This window comes from Tachyglossus aculeatus, chromosome 5 (genome assembly GCF_015852505.1).
Source record: "Tachyglossus aculeatus isolate mTacAcu1 chromosome 5, mTacAcu1.pri, whole genome shotgun sequence".
In the NCBI taxonomy this organism is placed as follows: domain Eukaryota; kingdom Metazoa; phylum Chordata; class Mammalia; order Monotremata; family Tachyglossidae; genus Tachyglossus; species Tachyglossus aculeatus.
In genome coordinates this window covers 86,985,533-87,006,211 of record NC_052070.1, presented here as the reverse complement: position 1 = coordinate 87,006,211, position 20,679 = coordinate 86,985,533, and the positions used below count along the sequence as shown (strand labels likewise).

The following is a 20,679-nucleotide window of genomic DNA, read 5'->3' as shown; positions in this document are numbered from 1 at the left end:
CAGACAACAAAACAAGACACGTGGACAGGTGTCAAGTCGTCAGAATAAATAGAAGTAAAGCTAGATGCACATCATTACCAAAATAAATAGAATAGTAAATATGTACAAGTAAAATAGAGTAATAAATCTGTACAAACATATATACAGGTGCTGTGGGGAGGGGAAGGAGGTAGGGTGGGGGGGATGGGTGCTCTGCACACAGTAAGCGCTCAATAAATACGATTGAAGGAATGAGAGGAAAAAGGGGGCTCAGTGTGGGAAGGCCTCCTGGAGGAGGTGGGCTCTCAGTAGGGCTTTGAAGGGAGGAAGGTCACACAGGAGACAAGTGGCAGAGGCGGGATTAGAACCCAGGTCCTCAAGCTCTTTCCACTAGGCCACGCTGCTTCTCCACGGACACACACATCTCCCCAAATGCCCCACTCTCCAGCTGCGGTCGTTCGGGTAGTTTATCCATAGAGTTTTCTTGGTAAAAAATACGGAAATGGTTTACCTTTGCCTTCTTCTGCGCAGTCAATCAATCAATCAATCATATTTATTGAGCGCTTACTGTGTGCAGAGCACTGGACTAGGCGCTTGGGAAGTCCAAGTTGGCAACACATAGAGACGGTCCCTACCCAACAGTGGGCTCACGGGTCTCCGCCCTCCACTCTCTCCCATGCTGCTGCTGCCCGGCACAGGTGAGTTTGGACTCATCATCATCATAATAATGTTGGTATTTGTTAAGCGCTTACTATGTGCAAAGCACTGTTCTGAGCGCTGGACTCATAGCAGATTGCCTTTCCCTCACTAGCCACTGGCCAACCGAGGAATGGAATGGGTAGGCCTCCCCTTGACCCTCCCTCTCGCAGCCGAGAGTGGTGGAGTCCTGGAAACCCTCCAGGTGCCATCCTGAGATGGGGAGAGCTGATTAGGGAGGGGAAAGAGCCCGGGATTGGGAGTCAGAGGTCATGGGTTCTAATCCTGACTCCGCCACTTATCAGCTGTGTGACTTTGGGTAAGTCACTTAACTTAGTCCTCTAGACTGTGAGCCCACTGTTGGGTAGGGGCTGTCTCTATATGTTGCCAACTTGGACTTCCCAAGCGCTTAGTACAGTGCTCTGCACACAGTAAGCGCTCAATAAATACGATTGATTGATTGATTAACTTCTCTGGGCCTCAGTTATCTCATATGCACAATGGGGATTAAGATTGTGAGCCCTACATGGGACAACCTGATTACCTTGTATCTACCCCAGCTCTTAGAACAGTGCTCGGCACCTAATAAGCGCTTAACAAATACCCTCATCATCATTATCAGCGCTTAGAACAGTGCTCGGCGCCTAGTAAGCGCTCAACAAATACCCTTATCATTATTATTTGTGCTTAGAACAGTGCTCGGCACCTAGTAAGCACTCAACAAATACCCTCATCATTATTATCTGCGCTTAGAACAGTGCTCGGCACCTAGTAAGTACTCAACAAATACCTTCATCATTATTATCTGCGCTTAGAACAGTGCTCGGCACCTAGTAAACACTCAACAAATACCATCATCATTATTATCAGCGCTTAGAACAGTGCTCGGCACACAGTAAACACTTAAATACCCTCATTATTATTGTCAGTGCTTAGAACAGTGCTCGGCACCTAGTAAGCGCTCAACAAATACCCTTATCATTATTATTTGCGCTTAGAACAGTGCTCGGCACCTAGTAAGCACTCAACAAATACCCTTATTATTATCTGCGCGTAGAACAGTGCTCGGCACCTAGTAAGCACTCAACAAATACCTTCATCATTATTATCTGTGCTTAGAACAGTGCTCAGCACCTAGTAAGTGCTCAACTAATACCATCATCATTATTATCAGCGCTTAGAACAGTGCTCGGCACACAGTAAACACTTAACAAATACCCTCATTATTATTGTCAGCGCATAGAACAGTGCTCGGCACCTAGTAAGCGCTCAACAAATACCCTTATCATTATTATTTGCGCTTAGAACAGTGCTCGGCACCTAGTAAGCGCTCAACAAATACCCTCATCATTATTATCTGCGCTTAGAACAGTGCTCAGCACCTAGTAAGTGCTCAACTAATACCATCATCATTATTATCAGCGCTTAGAACAGTGCTCGGCACACAGTAAACACTTAACAAATACCCTCATTATTATTGTCAGCGCTTAGAACAGTGCTCGGCACCTAGTAAGTGCTCAACAAATACCCTTATCATTATTATTTGTGCTTAGAACAGTGCTCGGCACCTAGTAAGCACTCAACAAATACCCTCATCATTATTATCTGCGCGTAGAACAGTGCTCGGCACCTAGTAAGCACTCAACAAATACCTTCATCATTATTATCTGCGCTTAGAACAGTGCTCAGCACCTAGTAAGTGCTCAACTAATACCATCATCATTATTATCAGCGCTTAGAACAGTGCTCGGCACACAGTAAACACTTAACAAATACCCTCATTATTATTGTCAGCACTTAGAACAGTGCTCTTGGCACCTAGTAAGTGCTCAACAAATACCCTTATCATTATTATTTGTGCCTAGAACAGTGCTCGGCACCTAGTAAGCACTCAACAAATACCCTCATCATTATCTGCGCTTAGAACAGTGCTCGGCACCTAGTAAGCACTCAACAAATACCTTCATCATTATTATCTGCGCTTAGAACAGTGCTCGGCACCTAGTAAACACTCAACAAACACCATCATCATTATCAGCGCTTAGAACAGAGCTCAGCACACAGTAAGCGCTTAACAAATACCATCATCATTATTAACAGCGCTTAGAACAGTGCTCGGCATCTAGTAAGCGCTTAGCAAACACCCTCATCATTATTATCAGCGCTTAGAACAGTGCTCGGCAGCTAGTAAGCGCTCAACAAATACCATCACCATTATCAGCGCTTAGAACAGTGCTCGGCAGACAGTAAGCGCTTAACAAATACCATCATCATTATTAACAGCGCTTAGAACAGTGCTCGGCACACAGTAAGCGCTTAGCAAATACCCTCATCATTATTATCAGCGCTTAGAACAGTGCTCAGCACAGGGAGCTTAACAAATACCATCATCATTATTATCAGCGCTTAGAACAGGGCTCGGCAGCTAGTAAGCGCTTAACAAATACCCTCATCATTATTACCGGCGCTTAGAACAGTGTTCAGCACCTAGTAAGCGCTTAGCAAATACCCTCATCATTATTATCAGCGCTTAGAACAGTGCTCAGCACAGGGAGCTTAACAAATACCATCATCATTATTATCAGCGCTTAGAACAGGGCTCGGCAGCTAGTAAGCGCTCAACAAATACCATCACCATTATCAGCGCTTACAACAGTGCTCGGCAGACAGTAAGCGCTTAACAAATACCATCATCATTATTAACAGCGCTTAGAACAGTGCTCGGCACAAAGTAAGCGCTTAACAAATACCCTCATCATTATTATCAGCGCTTAGAACAGTGTTCAGCACCTAGTAAGCGCTTAACAAACACCCTCATCATTATCATCAGCGCTTAGAACAGTGCTCGGCCCAAAGTAAGCGCTTAGCAAATACTCTCATCATTATTATCAGCGCTTAGAACAGTGCTCGGCCCCTAGTAAGCGCTTAACAAACACCCTCATCATTATCATCAGCGCTTAGAACAGTATTCGGCCCAAAGTAAGCGCTCAACAAATACCCTTATCATTATTATCAGCGCTTAGAACAGTGTTCAGCATAAAGCGCTTAATAAATATCCTCATCATTATCATCAGCGCTTAGAACAGTGCTCGGCCCCTAGTAAGCGCTTAACAAACGCCATCGCTATTGTTATTTAAAGCCCGCGGTAAGGAGTTTCTCTTTGATGCGGGGGTGGGTGGGCGACCATGGGCGGCTCATTCATTCATTCACTCGTATTTATTGAGCGCTTACTGTGTGCGGAGCACTGTACTAAGCGCTTGGGAAGTCCAAGTCGGCAACATCTAGAGACGGTCTCTACCCACCAGCGGGCTCACAGTCTAGAAGGGGGAGACAGACAACAAAACCAAACATATTAACAAAAATAAAATAAATAGAATAGATATGTACAAGTAAAATAAATAGAGTAATAAATATGTACAAACATATATACAGATATACAGGTGCTGTGGGGAGGGGGAGAAGAAGGAGGGGGCTCAGTCTGGGAAGGCCTCCTGGAGGAGGTGAGCTCTCAGTAGGGCTTTGAACAGTGCTCTGCACATAGTAAGCGCTTAACAAATGCCATTATTATTATTATTATTATTATTATTATTATTATTTGAAGGGAGGAAGAGAGCTAGCTTGGCGGATGTGCGGAGGGAGGGAAGCAGCGTGGCTCAGTGGAAAAGAGCGCGGGCTTTGGAGTCAGAGGTCATGGGTTCAAATCCCGGCTCCACCAATTGTCAGCTGTGTGACTTTGGACAAGTCACTTCACTTCTTTGGGCCTCACTTACCCTATCTGTCAAATGGGGATGAAGACTGGGAGCCCCACGTGGGGCAACCTGATCACCTGGTATCCCTCCAGCGCTTAGAACGGTGCTTTGCACATAATAAGCGCTTAATAAATACCATCATCATCATCATCATGGGGATGAAGACTGAGAGCCCCCCGTGGGACAGCCTGATCACCTGGTAACCTCCCCAGCGCTTAGAACAGTGCATTGCACATAGTAAGTGCTTAATAAAGGCCATCACTATTATTATTATTATTATCACCATCACCTTGTAACCTCTCCAGCGCTTAGAACAGTGTTTTGCATATAGTAAGCGCTTAATAAACGCCATCACTATCATTATTATTATTATCACCTTGTAACCTCCCCAGCGCTTAGAACAGTGCTTTGCACATAGTAAGCGCTTAATAAATGCCATCACTGTTATTATCACCTTGTAACCTTCCCAGAGCTTAGAACAGTGCTTTGCACATAGTAAGTGCTTAATAAATGCCATCACTATTATTATCATTATCACCTTGTAACCTCCCCAGCACTTAGAACAGTGCTTCGCACATAGTAAGCGCTTAACAAATACCATCATCATCATCATCATGGGGATGAAGACTGTGAGCCCCTTGTGGGACAACCTGATCACCCTGTAACCTCCCCAGCGCCATCACTATTATTATTACTATTATTATTATTACTATTATTATCACCTTGTAACCTCCCCAGCGCTTAGAACTGTGCTTTGCATATAGTAAGTGCTTAATAAATGCCATCACTATTATTATTATTATCACCTTGTAACCTCCCCAGCGCTTAGAACAGTGCTTTGCACATAGTAAGCGCTTAATAAATGCCATCACTATTATTATTATTATCACCTTGTAACCTCCCCAGCTCTTAGAACAGTGCTTTCATTCATTCATTCAGTCGTACTTATTTTTTTTAATGGCATTTATTAAGCGCTTACTATGGCAAAGCACTTATTGAGCGCTTACTGTGTGCACAGCACTGGACTAAGCGCTTGGGAAGTACAAGTTGGCAACATATAGAGACGGTCCCTACCCAACGGTGCTTTGCACATAGTAAGTGCTTAATAAATGCCATCATCATTATTATTATCACCTTGTAACCTCCCCAGCGCTTAGCACATAGTAAGCGCTTAATAAATGCCATCAAAAAAAGATTCTTGAGGAGTGGGGAGACATGAACCGCCTTACCTCCTTCCCCCCAACAGCACCTGTATATATGTTTGTACGTATTTATTACTCATTTATTTTATTTGTACATATTTATTCTATTTATTTTATTTTGTTAATATGTTTTGTTTTGTTGTCTGTCTCCCCCTTCTAGACTGTGAGCCTGCTGTTGCCAACTTGTTCCCCCCAAATTGAGAAGCAGCGTGGGTCCCTGGAAAGAGCCCGGGCTTTGGAATCAGAGGTCATGGGTTCAAATTCCGACTCTGCCAACTGTCAGCTGTGTGACTTTGGGCAAGTCACTTCACTTCTCTGGGCCTCAGTCCCTCATCTGTAAAATGGGGATGAAGACTGTGAGCCTTCCCCCAACCGGTGGGACAACCTGATCACCTTTAGAGAAGCATGGTGGCTCAGTGGAAAGAGCCCAGGCTTTGGAGTCAGAGGTCATGGGTTCAAATGACGCCTCCGCCACTTGTCAGCTATGTGACTTTGGGCAAGTCACTTCACTTCTCTGGCCTCAGTACCCTCATCTGTAAAATGGGGATGAAGACTGTGAGCCCCCCGTGGGACAAACTGATCACACTGTAACCTCCCCAGCGCTTAAAATGGTGCTTTGCACATAGTAAGCGCTTAATAAACGCCACTATTATGGGGAAGCAGCCTGGCTCAGTGGAAAGAGCCCGGGCTTTGGAGTCAGAGGTTGTGGGTACGAATCCCGGCTCTGCCACGTGTCTGCTGTGTGACCTTGGGCAAGTCACTTAACTTCTCTGAGCCCCATCTGTAAAATGGGGATTAGGACTGTGAGCCCCACGTGGGACAACCTGATCACCTTGTATTCCCTCCCAGCGCTTAGAACAATGCTTTGCACATAGTAAGCGCTTAACCAATGCCATTATCATTATTATTATTGTAAACTCCCCAGCACTTAGAACGGTGCTTTGCACATAGTAAGTGCTTAATAAATGCCATCATTATTATTATTATTAGCACAGTGCTCTGCACACAGTAAGCGCTCAATACATATGAATGAATGAATGACCTGGACTTTTTTTAAATTATAATTGTGATTATATTGTGTGTCCCCCGGGCCTGGAATGCCCTCCCTCTGCCCATCCGCCAAGCTAGCTCTCTTCCTCCCTTCAAGGCCCTACTGAGAGCTCACCTCCTCCAGGAGGCCTTCCCAGACTGAGCCCCTTCCTTCCTCTCCCCCTCGTCCCCCTCTCCAACCCCCATCTTACCTCCTTCCCTTCCCCACAGCACCTGTATATATGTATACATGTTTGTACATATCTATTACTCTAGTTATTTATTTATTTATTTTACTTGTACCTATCTATTCTATTGATTTTATTCTGTTAATATGTTTTGTTTTGTTGTCTGTCTCCCCCTTCTAGACTGTGAGCCCGCTGTTGGGTAGGGACTGTCTCTATGTGTTGCCGACTTGTACTTCCTAAGCGCTTAGCCAGTGCTCTGCACACGGTAAGCGCTCAATAAATACGATTGATTGATTGATTGATTCCTCTCCCCCTCGTCCCCCTCTCCAACCATCTTACCTCCTTCCCTTCCCCACAGCACCTGTATATATGTATATATGTTTGCACAGATTTATTACTCTAGTTATTTATTTATTTATTTTACTTGTACCTATCTATTCTATTTATTTTATTCGTATGCTTGGTTTTGTTCTCCGTCTCCCCCTTCTAGACTGTGAGCTCACTGATGGGTAGGGACTGTCTCTATGCGTTGCCGACTTGGACTTCCCAAGCGCTTAGTCCAGTGCTCTGCACACAGTAAGATTGATTGATTTGTACATATTTATTACTCTATTTATTTATTTATTTATTTCACTTGTACATATCTATTCATTTGATTTTGTTCATATGTTTGGTTTTGTTCCCTGTCTCCCCCTTCTAGACTGTGAGCCCACTGGTGGGTAGGGACCGTCTCTATATGTTGCCGACTTGGACTTCCCAAGCGCTTAGTCCAGTGCTCTGCACACGGTAAGCGCTCAATAAATACGATTGATTGATTAATTGATTGATCCTCCCTTTCTCCCCCACCCTCCATCCCTTCTTCAACTTTTCCTTACCTCCTGTCCCCGGTTGCCGCTCGGCGCCGTCCGCTAGGTGGCGCTGGGTGGCGCATGCGCGAACTCCTGCCGGGGGGGGGCGGTGCTGTAAGGTCCTTAAGCCGCGCCCCCTGGCGGCGGTTGGCGCCTGCGCAGTGGGCCGGAGCCCTGGGGTTGGGCAGCTGCTGTTCAGTGCAACTTTCAAGTTGGTCGCCCAGATTGGTCCTTGGTCGCCCGGCCACCAGCCCCCCCTCCCCACCAGCCCAGGGGTCCCACCCCCACCCCACTCCGGGCCTCCAGCCGGCGGGATGGTGTCCTGGATGATCTGCCGCTTGGTGGTGTGAGTAGTCATCATCAGCATAACTATAATCATCACCTTCAAAAGGGGGTTTGTTCAGCGCTTCCTAGGGACCAGGCCCTCTTCGAAGCGCTGGGGGAGATGCAGTCATAGTAAGGAGGGTATTTGTTAAGCGCTTACTACGATCAGGCACTGTTCGAAGCGCTGGGGGAGATACAGCCGTAATAATAATAATAATGGTATTTGTTGAGCGCTTACTAGGGGCCTGTTCGAAGCGCTGGGGGAGATACAGTCATAATAATAATAATAATAATAATGGTATTGGTTAAGCGCTTACTAGGGGCCAGGCACTGTTCGAAGCGCTGGGGGAGACACAGTCATAATAATGAGGGTATTTGTTAAGCGCTTACTAGGGCCAAGCACTGTTCGAAGCGCTGGGGGAGATGCAGCCATAATAATTATAATGGTATTTGTTAAGCGCTTACTAGGGCCAGGCACTGTTTGAAGCGCTGGGGGAGATAGTCATAAAAATAATGGTATTTGTTAAGCGCTTACTAGGGGCCAGGCACTGTTTGAAGCGCTGGGGGAGATACAGTTGTAATAATAATGGTAGTGGTTAAGCGCTTACTAGGGGCCAAGCACTGTTCGAAGCGCTGGGAGAGATACAGTCATAATAATGAGGGTATTGGTTAAGCGCTTATTAGGGGCCAGGCACTGTTCTAAGCGCTGGGGGAGATACAGTCATAATAATGAGGGTATTTGTTAAGCGCGTACTAGGGCCAAGCACTGTTCGAAGCGCTGGGGGAGGTACAGTCATAGTAATAATAGTGGTATTTGTTAAGCGCTTACTAGGGGCCAGGCCCTGTTCGAAGCGCTGGGGGAGATACAGTCATAATAATAATGGTATTGGTTAAGCGCTTACTAGGGGCCAGGCACTGTTCGAAGCACTGGGGGAGATACAGCCATAATAATGGTATTTGTTAAGCGCTTACTTGGGCCAGGCCCTGTTCGAAGCGCCGGGGGAGATACAGTCATAATAATAATGGTATTGGTTAAGCGCTTACTAGGGGCCAGGCACTGTTCAAAGTGCTGGGGGAGATACAGTCATAATAATAATGGTATTGGTTAAGCGCTTATTAGGGGCCAGGCACTGTTCAAAGCGCTGGGGGAGATACAGTCGTAATAATAATAATAATGGTATTGGTTAAAGCACTTACTAGGGGCCAGGCCCTGTTCGAAGTGCTGGGGGAGATCCAGTCATAATAATGGGGGTATTTGTTAAGCGCTTACTAGGGTCAGGCCCTGTTCGAAGCGTTGGGGGAGATCCAGTCATAGTAATAATAGTGGTATTTATTAAGCGTTTACTAGGGGCCAGGCCCTGTTCGAAGTGCTGGGGGAGATACAGTCATAATAATAATGGTATTGGTTAAAGCGCTTATTAGGGGCCAGGCACTGATCAAAGCGCTGGGGGAGATACAGTCATAATAATAATGGTATTGGTTAAAGCGCTTACTAGGGGCCAGGCCCTGTTCGAAGTGCTGGGGGAGATACAGTCATAATAATGGGGGTATTTGTTAAGCGCTTACAAGGGTCAGGCCCTGTTCGAAACGCTGGGGGAGATACAGTCATAGTAATAATAGTGGTATTTGTTACGTTTACTAGGGGCCAGGCCCTGTTCGAAGTGCTGGGGGAGATACAGTCATAATAATAATGGTATTGGTTAAAGCGCTTATTAGGGGCCAGGCACTGTTCAAAGCGCTGGGGGAGATACAGTCGTAATAATAATAATAATGGTATTTGGTAAGCGCTTACTAGGGGCCAGGCCCTGTTTGAAGTGCTGGGGGAGATACAGTCATAATAATGAGGGTATTTGTTAAGCGCTTACTAGGGTCAGGCCCTGTTCGAAGCGCTGGGGGAGATCCAGTCATAGTAATAATGGTGGTATTTGTTAAGCGTTTACTAGGGGCCAGGTCCTGTTCGAAGTGCTGGGGGAGATACAGTTATAATAATAATGGTATTGGTTAAGCGTTTATTAGGGGCCAACCAGTGTTCAAAGCACTGGGGGAGATACAGCCATAATTATAATAATGGTATTTGTTAAGCGCTTATTAGGGCCAGGCACTGTTCGAAGTGCTGGGGGAGATACAGTCATAATAACAATAATAATGGTATTTGTTAAGTGCTTACTAGGGGCCAGGCCCTGTTTGAAGCGCTGGGGGAGGTACAGTTATAATAATAATGGTACTGGTTAAGCACTTACTAGGGACCAAGCTCTGTTCGAAGCGCTGGGGGAGATAGTCATAATAATAATAATAATAATAATGGTATTTGTTAAGCGGTTAGTTGGGGCCAGGCCCTGTTCGAAGCGCTGGGGGAGATACAGTCATAATAATGAGGGTATTTGTTAAGCGCTTACTAGGGTCAAGCACTCTTCGAAATGCTGGGGGAGATACAGCCATAATAATAATAATGGTATTTGTTAAGCGCTTACTAGGGGTCAAGCACTGTTCGAAGTGCTGGGGGAGATACAGTCATAATAATGAGGGTATTTGTTAGGCGCTTTCTAGGGTCAAGCACTGTTCGAAGTGCTGGGGGAGATACAGCCATAATAATAATAATGGTATTTGTTAAGCGCTTACTAGGGGCCAGGCACTGTTCGAAGTGCTGGGGGAGATACAGTCGTAATAATAATAATAATAATGGTATTTGTTAGATGCTTAGTAGGGGCCAGGCCCTGTTCGAAGTGCTGGGGGAGATACAGTAATAATAATAAGGGTATTTGTTAAGCGCTTACTGTGGGCCAGGCACTGTTCTAAGCACTGGGGTAAATACGATAATAATAGTAATAATGGTATTTGTTAAGCGTATATTATGGGCCAAATGCTGGGGGAGATACAAGGTAATCAGGTTGTCCCACGTGGGGCTCAGAGCCTTAATCCCCATTTGACTGATGTGGGAACTGAAGCACAGAGAAGTTAAGTGATTTGCCCAAAATCACACAGCAGGCAAGCGGCAGAGCCGGGATTAGAACCCACCACCTCTGACCCCCCAGCTCGGGCTCTTTCCACTGAGCCACAGGACCCGGCCGGCCACCTCTCTCATCCCCCCGCCCCCCGCCACCTTCATCCGTGAGCCCCGTGTGGGCCAGGGACTGTGTCCGATCCGATTTGCGTGTATCCACCCCAGCGCTTAGTGCCCTGCCTCGCGCATGGTAAGCGCTTACCAAATACCATAATTACTACTATTCTTATCCGCTCCCCTAGGGCATGGCCGGACTCTGGAAGGGACCCGCCACCAGCCCTCATCCAAGTGATGCCCCCCAGGACACCCACCCACCCCGGTCCAAGAAATTCAGGCCCCGAGAATAACCCCAAGGGCCACTGAGGGCCAGGAGTCCTGGCCCCGGCCCAACTCGGGGGTTACCACAGATGTGGGGGAGGCTGGAAGTCGAGGAAGGGAGAATGGCACATTGTGGTTGGAGGGACCACGTGCCAGCTTCCTGCCCAGGCAGCCACGTCAATCCTACCTCCCTTCCTCCTGTCTATTTTTTTTTTACTTTTATTGGTATTTGTTAACCGCTTACCGTGTGCCAGGCACTTTTCTAAGTGCTGGGGTAGATACGAGGCAATCAGGTTGGACCCGGTCCCCGTCCCACGTGGGGTTCACAATCTTAATCCCCATTTTACAGATGAGGTAGCCGAGGCACAGGGAAGTGACTTGGCCAAGGTCATGCGGCAGACTAGAGGCGGAGCCGAGATTAGAACCAGGATTACGTAACCTTTACGGATATAGGGGACAAATCCCCCCTCCCCGCCCCCCGAGAGTGCCCACCATTCATTCATTCATTCAGTCGTATTTACTGAGCGCTTGAGCACTGTACTAAGTGCTTGGGAAGTACAAGTTGGCAACATATAGAGACGGTCCCTACCGAACAGCGGGCTCACACCATTCTCAGTTTGGGGCCCTAGAAATCCAGGGTTGGCCTTCATCATCGTAATAGTATTAAATTATTTCTATGGGCCAGGGCACTGTGTTACATACCGGGGTAGATGCAGAAATAGTCAGTTTGGACGCTGTTCCTGGCCCCCGTGGGGCTGGGGAGAGAAGGTGTCTCATCCGCATTATACAGATGAGGAAACAGAGGTCCAGAGACGTGATGTGACTTGCCCAGGGTCCCACAGCTGGACCTAGAACCCAACGCTTAAAACAGTGCTTGGCACATAGCGAGCGCTTAACAAATACCATAATCATCAACCTGGGTCTGCCGCCTCCCGGCCCCCTGTTATTTCCCTTACAAAGTCTAGGTGAAGCCGAGTGTGTGAGGAGGTTGAGGGACCGCTAGTTTGGACGCTTCCCGTGCCCGGATGGTCGCCTCCTTTCCCCTCCCTGAACTGTGCTGCCCCTCTCTTGCCCCCCGTGGGTGGCTGGGGCAGGCTGGGGCAGGCTTGGGGATGTTAGTAAGAGGTGGAGAGAGGTTCCTGAGGGCGCTGACTCAGGTGTCTGTTGAGCAAGCAGGAAGCCGGAGTTCTGCCAGTTAGAGGCCACAGGGCTGGGGGGACCCGGGGGTTCCCACCCAGGGCTCCTCTGAGGGGCCCGTCCCGTCCATCAGCCCGCCCGAGTGCCCATCCCCTACCTCATTCCCCACTTGACTCGGTCTTATTGGGTTTTTCTTTGTGCCCCTCCCCCTGTACCAGGCTGGTATTTGGCATGCTGTATCCTGCCTATGCCTCATATAAGGCTGTGAAGACCAAGAACATTCGGGAATACGTGAGTAGCCCGGGGTGGCGACGGGGGCCACCGGGTGCGGGCGACTGGGGGCCGGCGGTGGGACCCGCCGGGGTTTCTGGCCCTGTCCCCATCTTGGGTGTGTTCTGTGTGTGGGCGGCCTCGTTCCTCCCCAGTCACCCCGGAGGGGGTCGAGTAAATGGGCACTGCCCCCCTCCCGAAGGCAGGGACCGCTCGGGAATGGCTGCGGGACGAGGGGCTGACCGAGGCGGGGCTGGGGGAATGCCGCTGGGTGGGATTCCCGGGATCTCTCTGCCAGGTTGAGGCTGGTGGGAACGGTGTGGCTGAAGGAGGGGAAGGGGGTCAGGGGGAGGGGAGCAGGCCACCCCCCGCCACCGTCCCCCGCCCCTTCCTCCGCTAGGTCCGCTGGATGATGTACTGGATCGTCTTTGCCCTCTTCATGACAATCGAAACCTTCACAGACATCTTCATCTCCTGGTAGAGACCGGGGGCTGTGGGGTCGGGGGGCAGGGGGAGGCGCAGGGCTCCAGGTGTCCGTCGGCTCACCGGCTCTCCTCCTCGGCCCCCCGACAGGTTCCCTTTCTACTATGAGATCAAGATGGCATTCGTGGTGTGGCTGCTGTCCCCTTACACCAAGGGCGCCAGCCTGCTCTATCGCAAGTTTGTGCACCCAGCCCTGGCTCGCCGGGAGAAGGTACCCGAGGCGCAGACTGGGGGCGGGGAAAGGGAGGCGGGTGGGCCGGGGCGAAGAGAAAATGGAAACTATTAGGTGTGACCTCCCTAAAATGGAGATGGGCCGGGGGTGGTGGGGGGAATGGAGGCAAAGAGCAACAGAATTTGATGGGAGAGGGCAGAGCAGGGTTTCTGATTAAAGCTTAGATTGGAAGCGCCTAGAGGGCGGGACCTGAGCGGAGTGGACAATAGTTGTGGTATTCAACTGCTCACTCTAGCCCGAGCACTGTGCTAGATTGTCAAAACAGACACAAAGAGGGAGGAAGCACAGTCACTTTACTCCCGTGTTACGGATGAGGAATCCGAGGTCCAGAGAAGTTAAGTGATCTGCCCAAGGTCACACCACGGGCAAGGGGAGGAGCCGGGATTAGAACCCGGGTCTCTTGATTCCCAGGAGACCGTTTGCTTTCCAACAGGACAGCTGCTTCTTTGAGGACGACCCAGGTTATAGTGGACGCTCATTTATGGAGTTACACGAAGCAGGAAGCAGCGTGGCCTAGTGGAAAGAATACGGACCTCGGAGTCGGGAGGACCTGGTTTCTATTCCAGTTCTGCCACTTGTATGCTGTGACACCTGGGGCAAATTACTTAATTTCTCTGGGCCTCAGTTACCTCTTCTGTAAAACGGGGATTAAGACCGTGAGCTCCGTATGGGACCTGCACCGTGCCCAATCTGATCAGCTTGGATCTACCCCAGCGCTTAGTGCGGTGCCTGGCGCGTAGTAAGCGCTTAACGAATACCGTAAAAAGCGAAACAAATTAAAAGCAACAGGGCAGGGACTGCAGGCAACGGAGCAGGGCTGACCATCTCCCCCGCCGTGATCTCCTGCCTGGAGGGAATGGAGGGAGGGACGAATGCCAAGCAGCGGAGACCCCCCCACCTTGGTCCCTCTACCGATGACCCTTGCCTTCCCCGTGCTGCAGGAGATCGACTCGTATATCGTGCGGGCCAAGGAGCGCAGTTATGAGACCGTGCTGAGCTTCGGAAAGCGGGGGCTCAACATTGCCGCTTCGGCTGCTGTGCAGGCTGCCGCCAAGGTGCCCGCCCGCCCGCCCTGGCCCACGGGAGTCCCCAGCCTTCTCGTCAGGACCCCCTCGGCTCCGGGACGTGAAAATAGGACAGGCGTGCGCCCCTTCCCTATCGTAGCTCCCACGGCCCACCTTCCCTGTCCCCCAGATTACTCCCTCTTCCCCCTTCCTCTCTTGCCGGGAGGAACCAGGGCTGGGAGCGGCCCTCCTCCCCACGGCCCCCCATCCCGGGCTGAGCACCTCTCCCTCCCACAGAGCCAGGGTGCGCTGGCCGGACGGCTGCGGAGCTTCTCCATGCAGGATCTGCGGACCATCCCCAGTGACCCCGTCCCCGCCTACCGGGATCCGCTGTACCTGGAGGACCAGGAGCCGGACCCAAGACCTCCCATCGGTAGGAGGGCCGGGCGGCGGGTGGGGGCCGGGGGCTGCCCTTGGCCGGAGCGGAGCGGGCCTCGTCTCCCGACGTCCGGGGTCTGCGGGGTCTTTCTGAGACTGAAGCGAGCTCAAGGGGCAGAGGGGCGCGTGGGATTCCTTGATACGGGATCCCTCTGCCCGCCGATGACGGGCCCTTCTTTCCCCTCGCCCCGTCAGGATACCACGCGCGAGGGTTGCGGTTCGGGCCGGACAGTGACTCCGAGGAAGAATGCTGGTCGGACTCTGAGGTCTCCTCCCAACCTCCACCCCGCCCCCGGGAGAAGCCGTTGGCCCGGAGCCAGAGTCTGCGGGTGGGCAAGAAAAAGCCCACGTTGAGAGAGGTGAGCACTGCAGGCCCCGCCTGATCTCCGGGGAAGGGGGCGAGTGTGGGGCCGGGCACCGCCGGTGTGAGCTGTGCCCTGCCCCCCACCCCCACCTCACAAATACACCCCACACACATGCTCACACTCACACTCTCTCTGTCTCTCTCATCCTCTCTCCACAGACTACATCACGCTCCCTGAAGAGTCGGACGCGGAGAAAGGTGGTCCCGTCAGAACTGGACAATTAGCTCCATCCGGTTTTAGCTCTTACTCTGAGGGTATCCTGTGCCCTTCCTCCTCTTCCTCCTTTGGCTTCTTGTGTGCCCTCAGCAGCCCGGGGCAGGCCCTTGGAGGACCGGATTGGGCAAAAAGAGGTGGTCTCTCTCTGATGGTGTGAAGCAGATTTTCTGAGCTCTTGACCATCCCGATGTCTGTGTCCCGTCCCCCTTCTCCGCTTCCGTCCCCACCACTCCCGGCTCTCCGGGGCAGTGGCTCCAGCCCTAGCTGATCCCCGGGCTACCCCTGGCCTCTGACAGCCTGAGGGAACCCCAACTCCTGCCCTGGAGTGTCAGCAGGGAATTGAGTCCCAGGCCCCCTTCTTTCCCTGCCACAGGTCAGCCCGCAGCCTCTAATCCCCCAGGTCCCTGCCGCCTGATTTCTTCCGCCGGCCCTTTGGGGTTGGGGGGTTCTCACGGGCCACCAAGGGCTCCGATGATACCAAAGCAGCTCTCCCCCCACAGCTTCTTTCCTTGGGGGGGGGCTATTTATTGCCTTTCCTTACCCACTCTCCCGGCACCCTCTCTCTTCCTCCCTCCCCACCTTCCCACCTGAGGGCAATGGGAGACGTGAACCCCAATTCCAGCGTGGTGCCAGCAGTCCTCCAGCTCCTGGCAACTCAATCTCTCTTCCCAGGTCCAGCTCTGTCCGTTCTGCCCCTGGTTTCCTTCCTGTTCCCCAGATACTTGACTGGTCCTCCTTCTACACCTTTGTGTGTGCGTGCGTATGCATATATATGTGTGTGTGTTCATTGTGTGTGTCCAGTGTGTGAATGACTAACTGGATTTTTGTCTTCTGATAAATAAATTCATGGATTTTTTTTAATCCCCGTTTCTTCCGTCTTGTCTTTTCGTTCATCTCCTGGTCTCAGCAGCTCCTTCCCCAACAGGCCGCGATGTTTCCATCGGGCACCCTTGTAGGGGGTTGGGTCTCGGAGCAAGGAGGAGGGAATGTGTCTACCGACTCTGTTGTATTTTTCCCAAGGGCTTAGTACAGTGCTGTGCACACAGTAAGCGCTCAATAAATACGATCGATTGATTGATTGTTCAGTGAGCCCGGGTCCTCCCCGGGATACTTGTTGCCCAGAGGGAGGTTGGCACCCTGCCCGCCCCAGGGATTGTGCTCCGCCTGCATGGCTGCACCGCCCTGCTGCTGCTGGGAGCTTAGTCGCCCAGCACTCCTAGCCAGAGGCCACTGGATGGCAACCTGAGCTGGCTGGAGCTGGCCCAGCCCGGAGCCCCTGTCCCTGGCCAGGGATTGGGGGGCCCTAGGGAACTCCAGGGGAAAGAACTTGGGCATGGCTGCAACTAACGCTAGTTATCTCAAACTCCACCCTGCCGGATGTCCCCGGCAGGAAGAAAGCCCATTCTGGGCCTCTAAGCTCTCCGGGTTCGTGGCCGCTCCCCTTCCCCCGGGGTTTAAGCCCAGCAGTTGGCTGGCGTCTAGAGAGTGACTAGCCTCTCAGATCCAGCCTGATTCTCTGCCCACCCCGGGACCCCACCCCGCACCCCGGCTCTGCCCTGGATTTTCTATTTCTAATCCCCGGGCCGGATACGATCCCTCCTATATCTCTAAGCCTCAGCCTGCTCCTGGTCATCTTTCTCTTCCCCGCGGCCCTACCTGCCCTGACCTTCCCGCCCTCACGTGCCCCCCTATCCTGGGTCCTAGACCAGGGCACCGCCATCCCCATCCTCCGAGGTATTGCCTTCTGCCACCCTTCCCCAGATTTGGGCATCGCAGAGGAGCCAAAAGGCTGAGATTCACCGGCTCCGAGTCGGTCTAACTTCAGGGAAAAGAAGCTGGGAAACCTGCGTACGCCTGGGCCGTGTGTTTCACGGACACAGCCGGCCCTAGGGGCGGCTGGCATCGGTAGTCCCCGTGGGAGCCAAGGGACTTAGGCGACTGGATGGCCACTGGCCGGAAGCCAAGGTCTGTCCTGAGCTCCCAGCGTGAGGCCCAAGAGGGGGAGGCGGGGCCACGGGGGCCTGAACCCAGAGTCAGTGCTTCTCTTAGAAGCCCGATGCCGGATTGTAGCGCAGGGAGGAGTCAGCGGGCGGGATAAGGGGACCTCAAACGTGGTCAAGTTCCTCTGGGGGCTTGAGAGGCCAGGATGGGAGCGACTTGACCTTCGGTGACAGGGATTAGCCGGCACTTGCGGGCGATTAGCGGGGAGCAGGGCAGTGGGCCACCTAATCCTGCCAAGCTGCTTAGGAGGCCTTCCCGGGCCGAGGGTGGGAGTGGAGGGAGACTCTTGGAGTCAAGCCCAATGCCACCACCCACTCCCGCTAGGCAGGGAGCCCTGACTTGGTGGCTTTCTGCCCTGCCAGGTGAGGCCAGATTCTTGCCCTCCAAGAATTTCAGCCATTTCCAGGAGAGATGCCTCTCTGCCCACTGCCATGGAGGGGCGAGGGCTCGGAACTGGGAGGCGGAGGAGGCTGACCGAAAGTGACTCGCACCCAGAAGAACCGGGATCCAGGCATCCCGGGGCCTTCTCACACCACCTGGGTTAGATCAGGCTCACAGTCCTTGGCATCTGGAAAGTGGATTGGGGTCCTCTCGGCTGGTGGCTGATCTGCCGGGTTTCAGGTGTGCTTGCTTCCTCAACTGACTTGGCTGCAGAGTAGTAAAGTCCTGTTCCCCCAGGCAGCGTTTACCAGGCTAACTTGGATCCATCTATGCCCTACTTGTGTTACTCCCGTAGATAAAACCATCAGTTACAGGTCTCGTTGGGGTGGATAAGGCCTGGATGGAATCGGTCAATGAATAATGTTTATTGAGCACCTACTGCATACCCGGTCCTCACTGGATTAAACGCACGGGAGAGTACGATCCACTCGGACATGATCCCTGTCCTCCAAGAATTTACAATCTAGTGGGGAGGCAAGAAACTAAAATGACGGAAAAGAAGAAGGAATAGGCCTGCGAGGGACCAAGCGTGTGGGCTGGGTTGTAGTGGGAGAAGAGCGAGGTTTAGGTGGGAGGGAGAGAGCTGACTGAGAGCTGCCTTGAAAGCAAGAGTCCGGCATCTCTGCTTGGCGTGGGAGGGGCAGGCAACCATTGGAAGCTTTTGAGGAGGTGGGGAGGCCTGCGCTGGACCGTGTTTTAAAAAGCCGGTTCGGGCAGCAGTCGGGGGATTGGACTGGAGAGTGGAGAGACAAGAAGCAGGGAGCCTGATGCAGAGGTCAAACTGGGAGATGACAAATGCCTAGACTGTGAGGTGGCTTTTGGGGTTGGAGAGGAAGGGGTGGATTCTGGCAGTGGCCTGATCGAAGGCCCTGTTAGACTCGGGTGCCTCTTTGCGCCCTCCTCAGACTCTCGCTTCTGGGCAGGGGCTCTCTCTCCTGACCCACCTAAGGCTCCTCTTGACCAGCAATGGTGGAGGTAGCGGGGTTGAGGGAGGATCTGTCCTGACACCTATAGAGGGTATTCCTGAGGTGGAGGGGGTGCAGCCATGGCCCCTTTCAGCCCCCCATTCTGGTGGTCCTGGCTTCCCTTACTCCCCTTCCAGTCTAGAGGTGGGAGTTGCCAGCTCATCCTTTTCTTTCCCCTAAATCCTCCCATGTCCTCTCTCAACCCCTTCTCGCCACTCCTATTTTCTGATTTCCCTCTTTCCTTTTCTTCTTCGTCTAGCTCCCTCCTGCTATCCCTCCCTCCTTGTCCTTCTCCCTTGCGCTAGTCAGAAGCCAGTGACCAAATAGCCTCCTGCCGTTTTTAACCTCCAGTGAATCCAGTTCCCCCCGAATGAGTGTTTTTTTTTAAAATGATATTTTATGTTGATGGTATCTGTTAAGTGCTTATTATGTGCCAGGCACTGTACTAATGGCTGGGGTAGATACGGTCTAATCAGATTGGACACAGTCCGTGTCCCACATGGGGTTCACGGTTTCAATCCCCATTTTACAGATGAGGTACTTGAGGCACAGAGAAGTCAAGTGACTTGCCCAAGGTCACGCAGCAGAAAAGAGGGGGAGCTGGGATTACGGCCCAGTTTCTATGACTCCCAGGGCTACGCTCTTTCCTGACATGGCGTGGGGAGGACAGGGTGTCATCTCCCTGATCCCCTGATATTTGGGTCCCCGGGGCCATGATCTTGGACACAAATAATGATGTCGACTGTGGTATTTGTTAAGCGCTTACCAGGCGCCAGGCACTGTTCTAAGCGCCGGGGTAGATACAAGCTAATCCGGGTGGGCCCAGTCCCGGTCCCACATGGGGCTCCCAGTCTTAATCGTAGGCCTTGACCACCTGGGAGAGGCCAGGAACTGGCCAGTCCCGGAGCCCGAGGGGATTGGGTGGAACAGGACTGGCTTGCGGACGGTCATCGCTTTCGCCTTCACCCCACCTGATTCTCCCCATCCTTTTTCTCTTCCTCTCAACTCCTTTCCCTTCTCCCCCGTCTCTTAGTATCTCGCTCGGGGTCCCGCCGCTGTAGTTATAGCTGCCCAAAGTAATTCGCCTCTCTCTTTCACTCAGCCTCGACCCTGTCGGCATCCAGGTGCGCCTTCCCAAAGGGTACCGTCTTTCCTGTCTTCCCTTTCCCCCTCCCTCATGCCAGGGACCCAGGCCTCCCGGGCGGGCTTCGGCCGGCTACCAAGTGCAGGGCCGGGAGGATGGCGCCCCCTGTTGGTGATGAGAGACGGGCCGATTCCCTCCATCTGAGTGATGGATGGATGAAGGCCGCAGGGGGAGAGATGAAGGCCACAGGGGAGGAGTTGAAGGCTGCAGGGAGAGCCCTGGAAAAGGGGGTAGGAGACCCTGAGTGCTGCACCTGAGAAATGCATCTTTCTAGACCAAGTTCCCGAGGATAGACTCTTGGTGGCGGAGGGTCGGAGGGGGTTAGCTGGGTTGCGGGCGGAGAGAAAAGGGGAGCTGAGTTTCAAGAGATCAGCGGGTGATAAGCACGGTGGGGCTCGTTCCAGAGCTGCTCACTCTCTCCTGGACCAGCACTCGTCCCCTGGAATCCACTCCCCTGCCCCGCTGGGGTGCCCTGCCCTCTCCCCTCCCCTGTCCTTTAGGACAGAGAGCCCAGCCCCGGCTGTCTGGGGGACGGAGGGGCTGGGGAAGCAGGGCTAGGTGCCCAGACAGCCGCGTGTGTGGGAGGGGATGTCCTCGGATGCCCTCCGCCCGGCAGTCCCAGCTCTGACGTGGGTGCCCCCCCCTTCCT

General features: G+C 52.1%; 1 protein-coding gene across 1 annotated transcript; it reads left to right on the top strand.

Moving 5' to 3' along the window:
- Positions 1 to 7,889: 7,889 nt before the first annotated feature.
- REEP4 (receptor accessory protein 4) lies at positions 7,890 to 16,340 on the top strand. The gene is made up of 8 exons (XM_038746374.1): positions 7,890 to 8,037; positions 12,690 to 12,762; positions 13,142 to 13,218; positions 13,315 to 13,435; positions 14,398 to 14,511; positions 14,758 to 14,893; positions 15,094 to 15,257; positions 15,422 to 16,340. The coding sequence occupies exons 1-8, from the start codon at positions 8,006 to 8,008 to the stop codon at positions 15,485 to 15,487; spliced, it is 783 nt and encodes a 260-aa protein (XP_038602302.1). The 5' UTR covers positions 7,890 to 8,005; the 3' UTR covers positions 15,488 to 16,340.
- The last annotated feature ends 4,339 nt before the right edge of the window (positions 16,341 to 20,679 follow it).

Excerpts from the sequence above, each read along its gene's own strand:
- REEP4 (XM_038746374.1), top strand. The coding sequence starts at position 8,006 with ATGGTGTCCTGGATGATCTGCCGCTTGGTGGT. Across the intron at positions 13,219-13,314 it reads ACAGACATCTTCATCTCCTG|GTTCCCTTTCTACTATGAGA; the intron begins GTAGAGACCGGG and ends GCCCCCCGACAG. Across the intron at positions 15,258-15,421 it reads AAAAGCCCACGTTGAGAGAG|ACTACATCACGCTCCCTGAA; the intron begins GTGAGCACTGCA and ends CTCTCTCCACAG.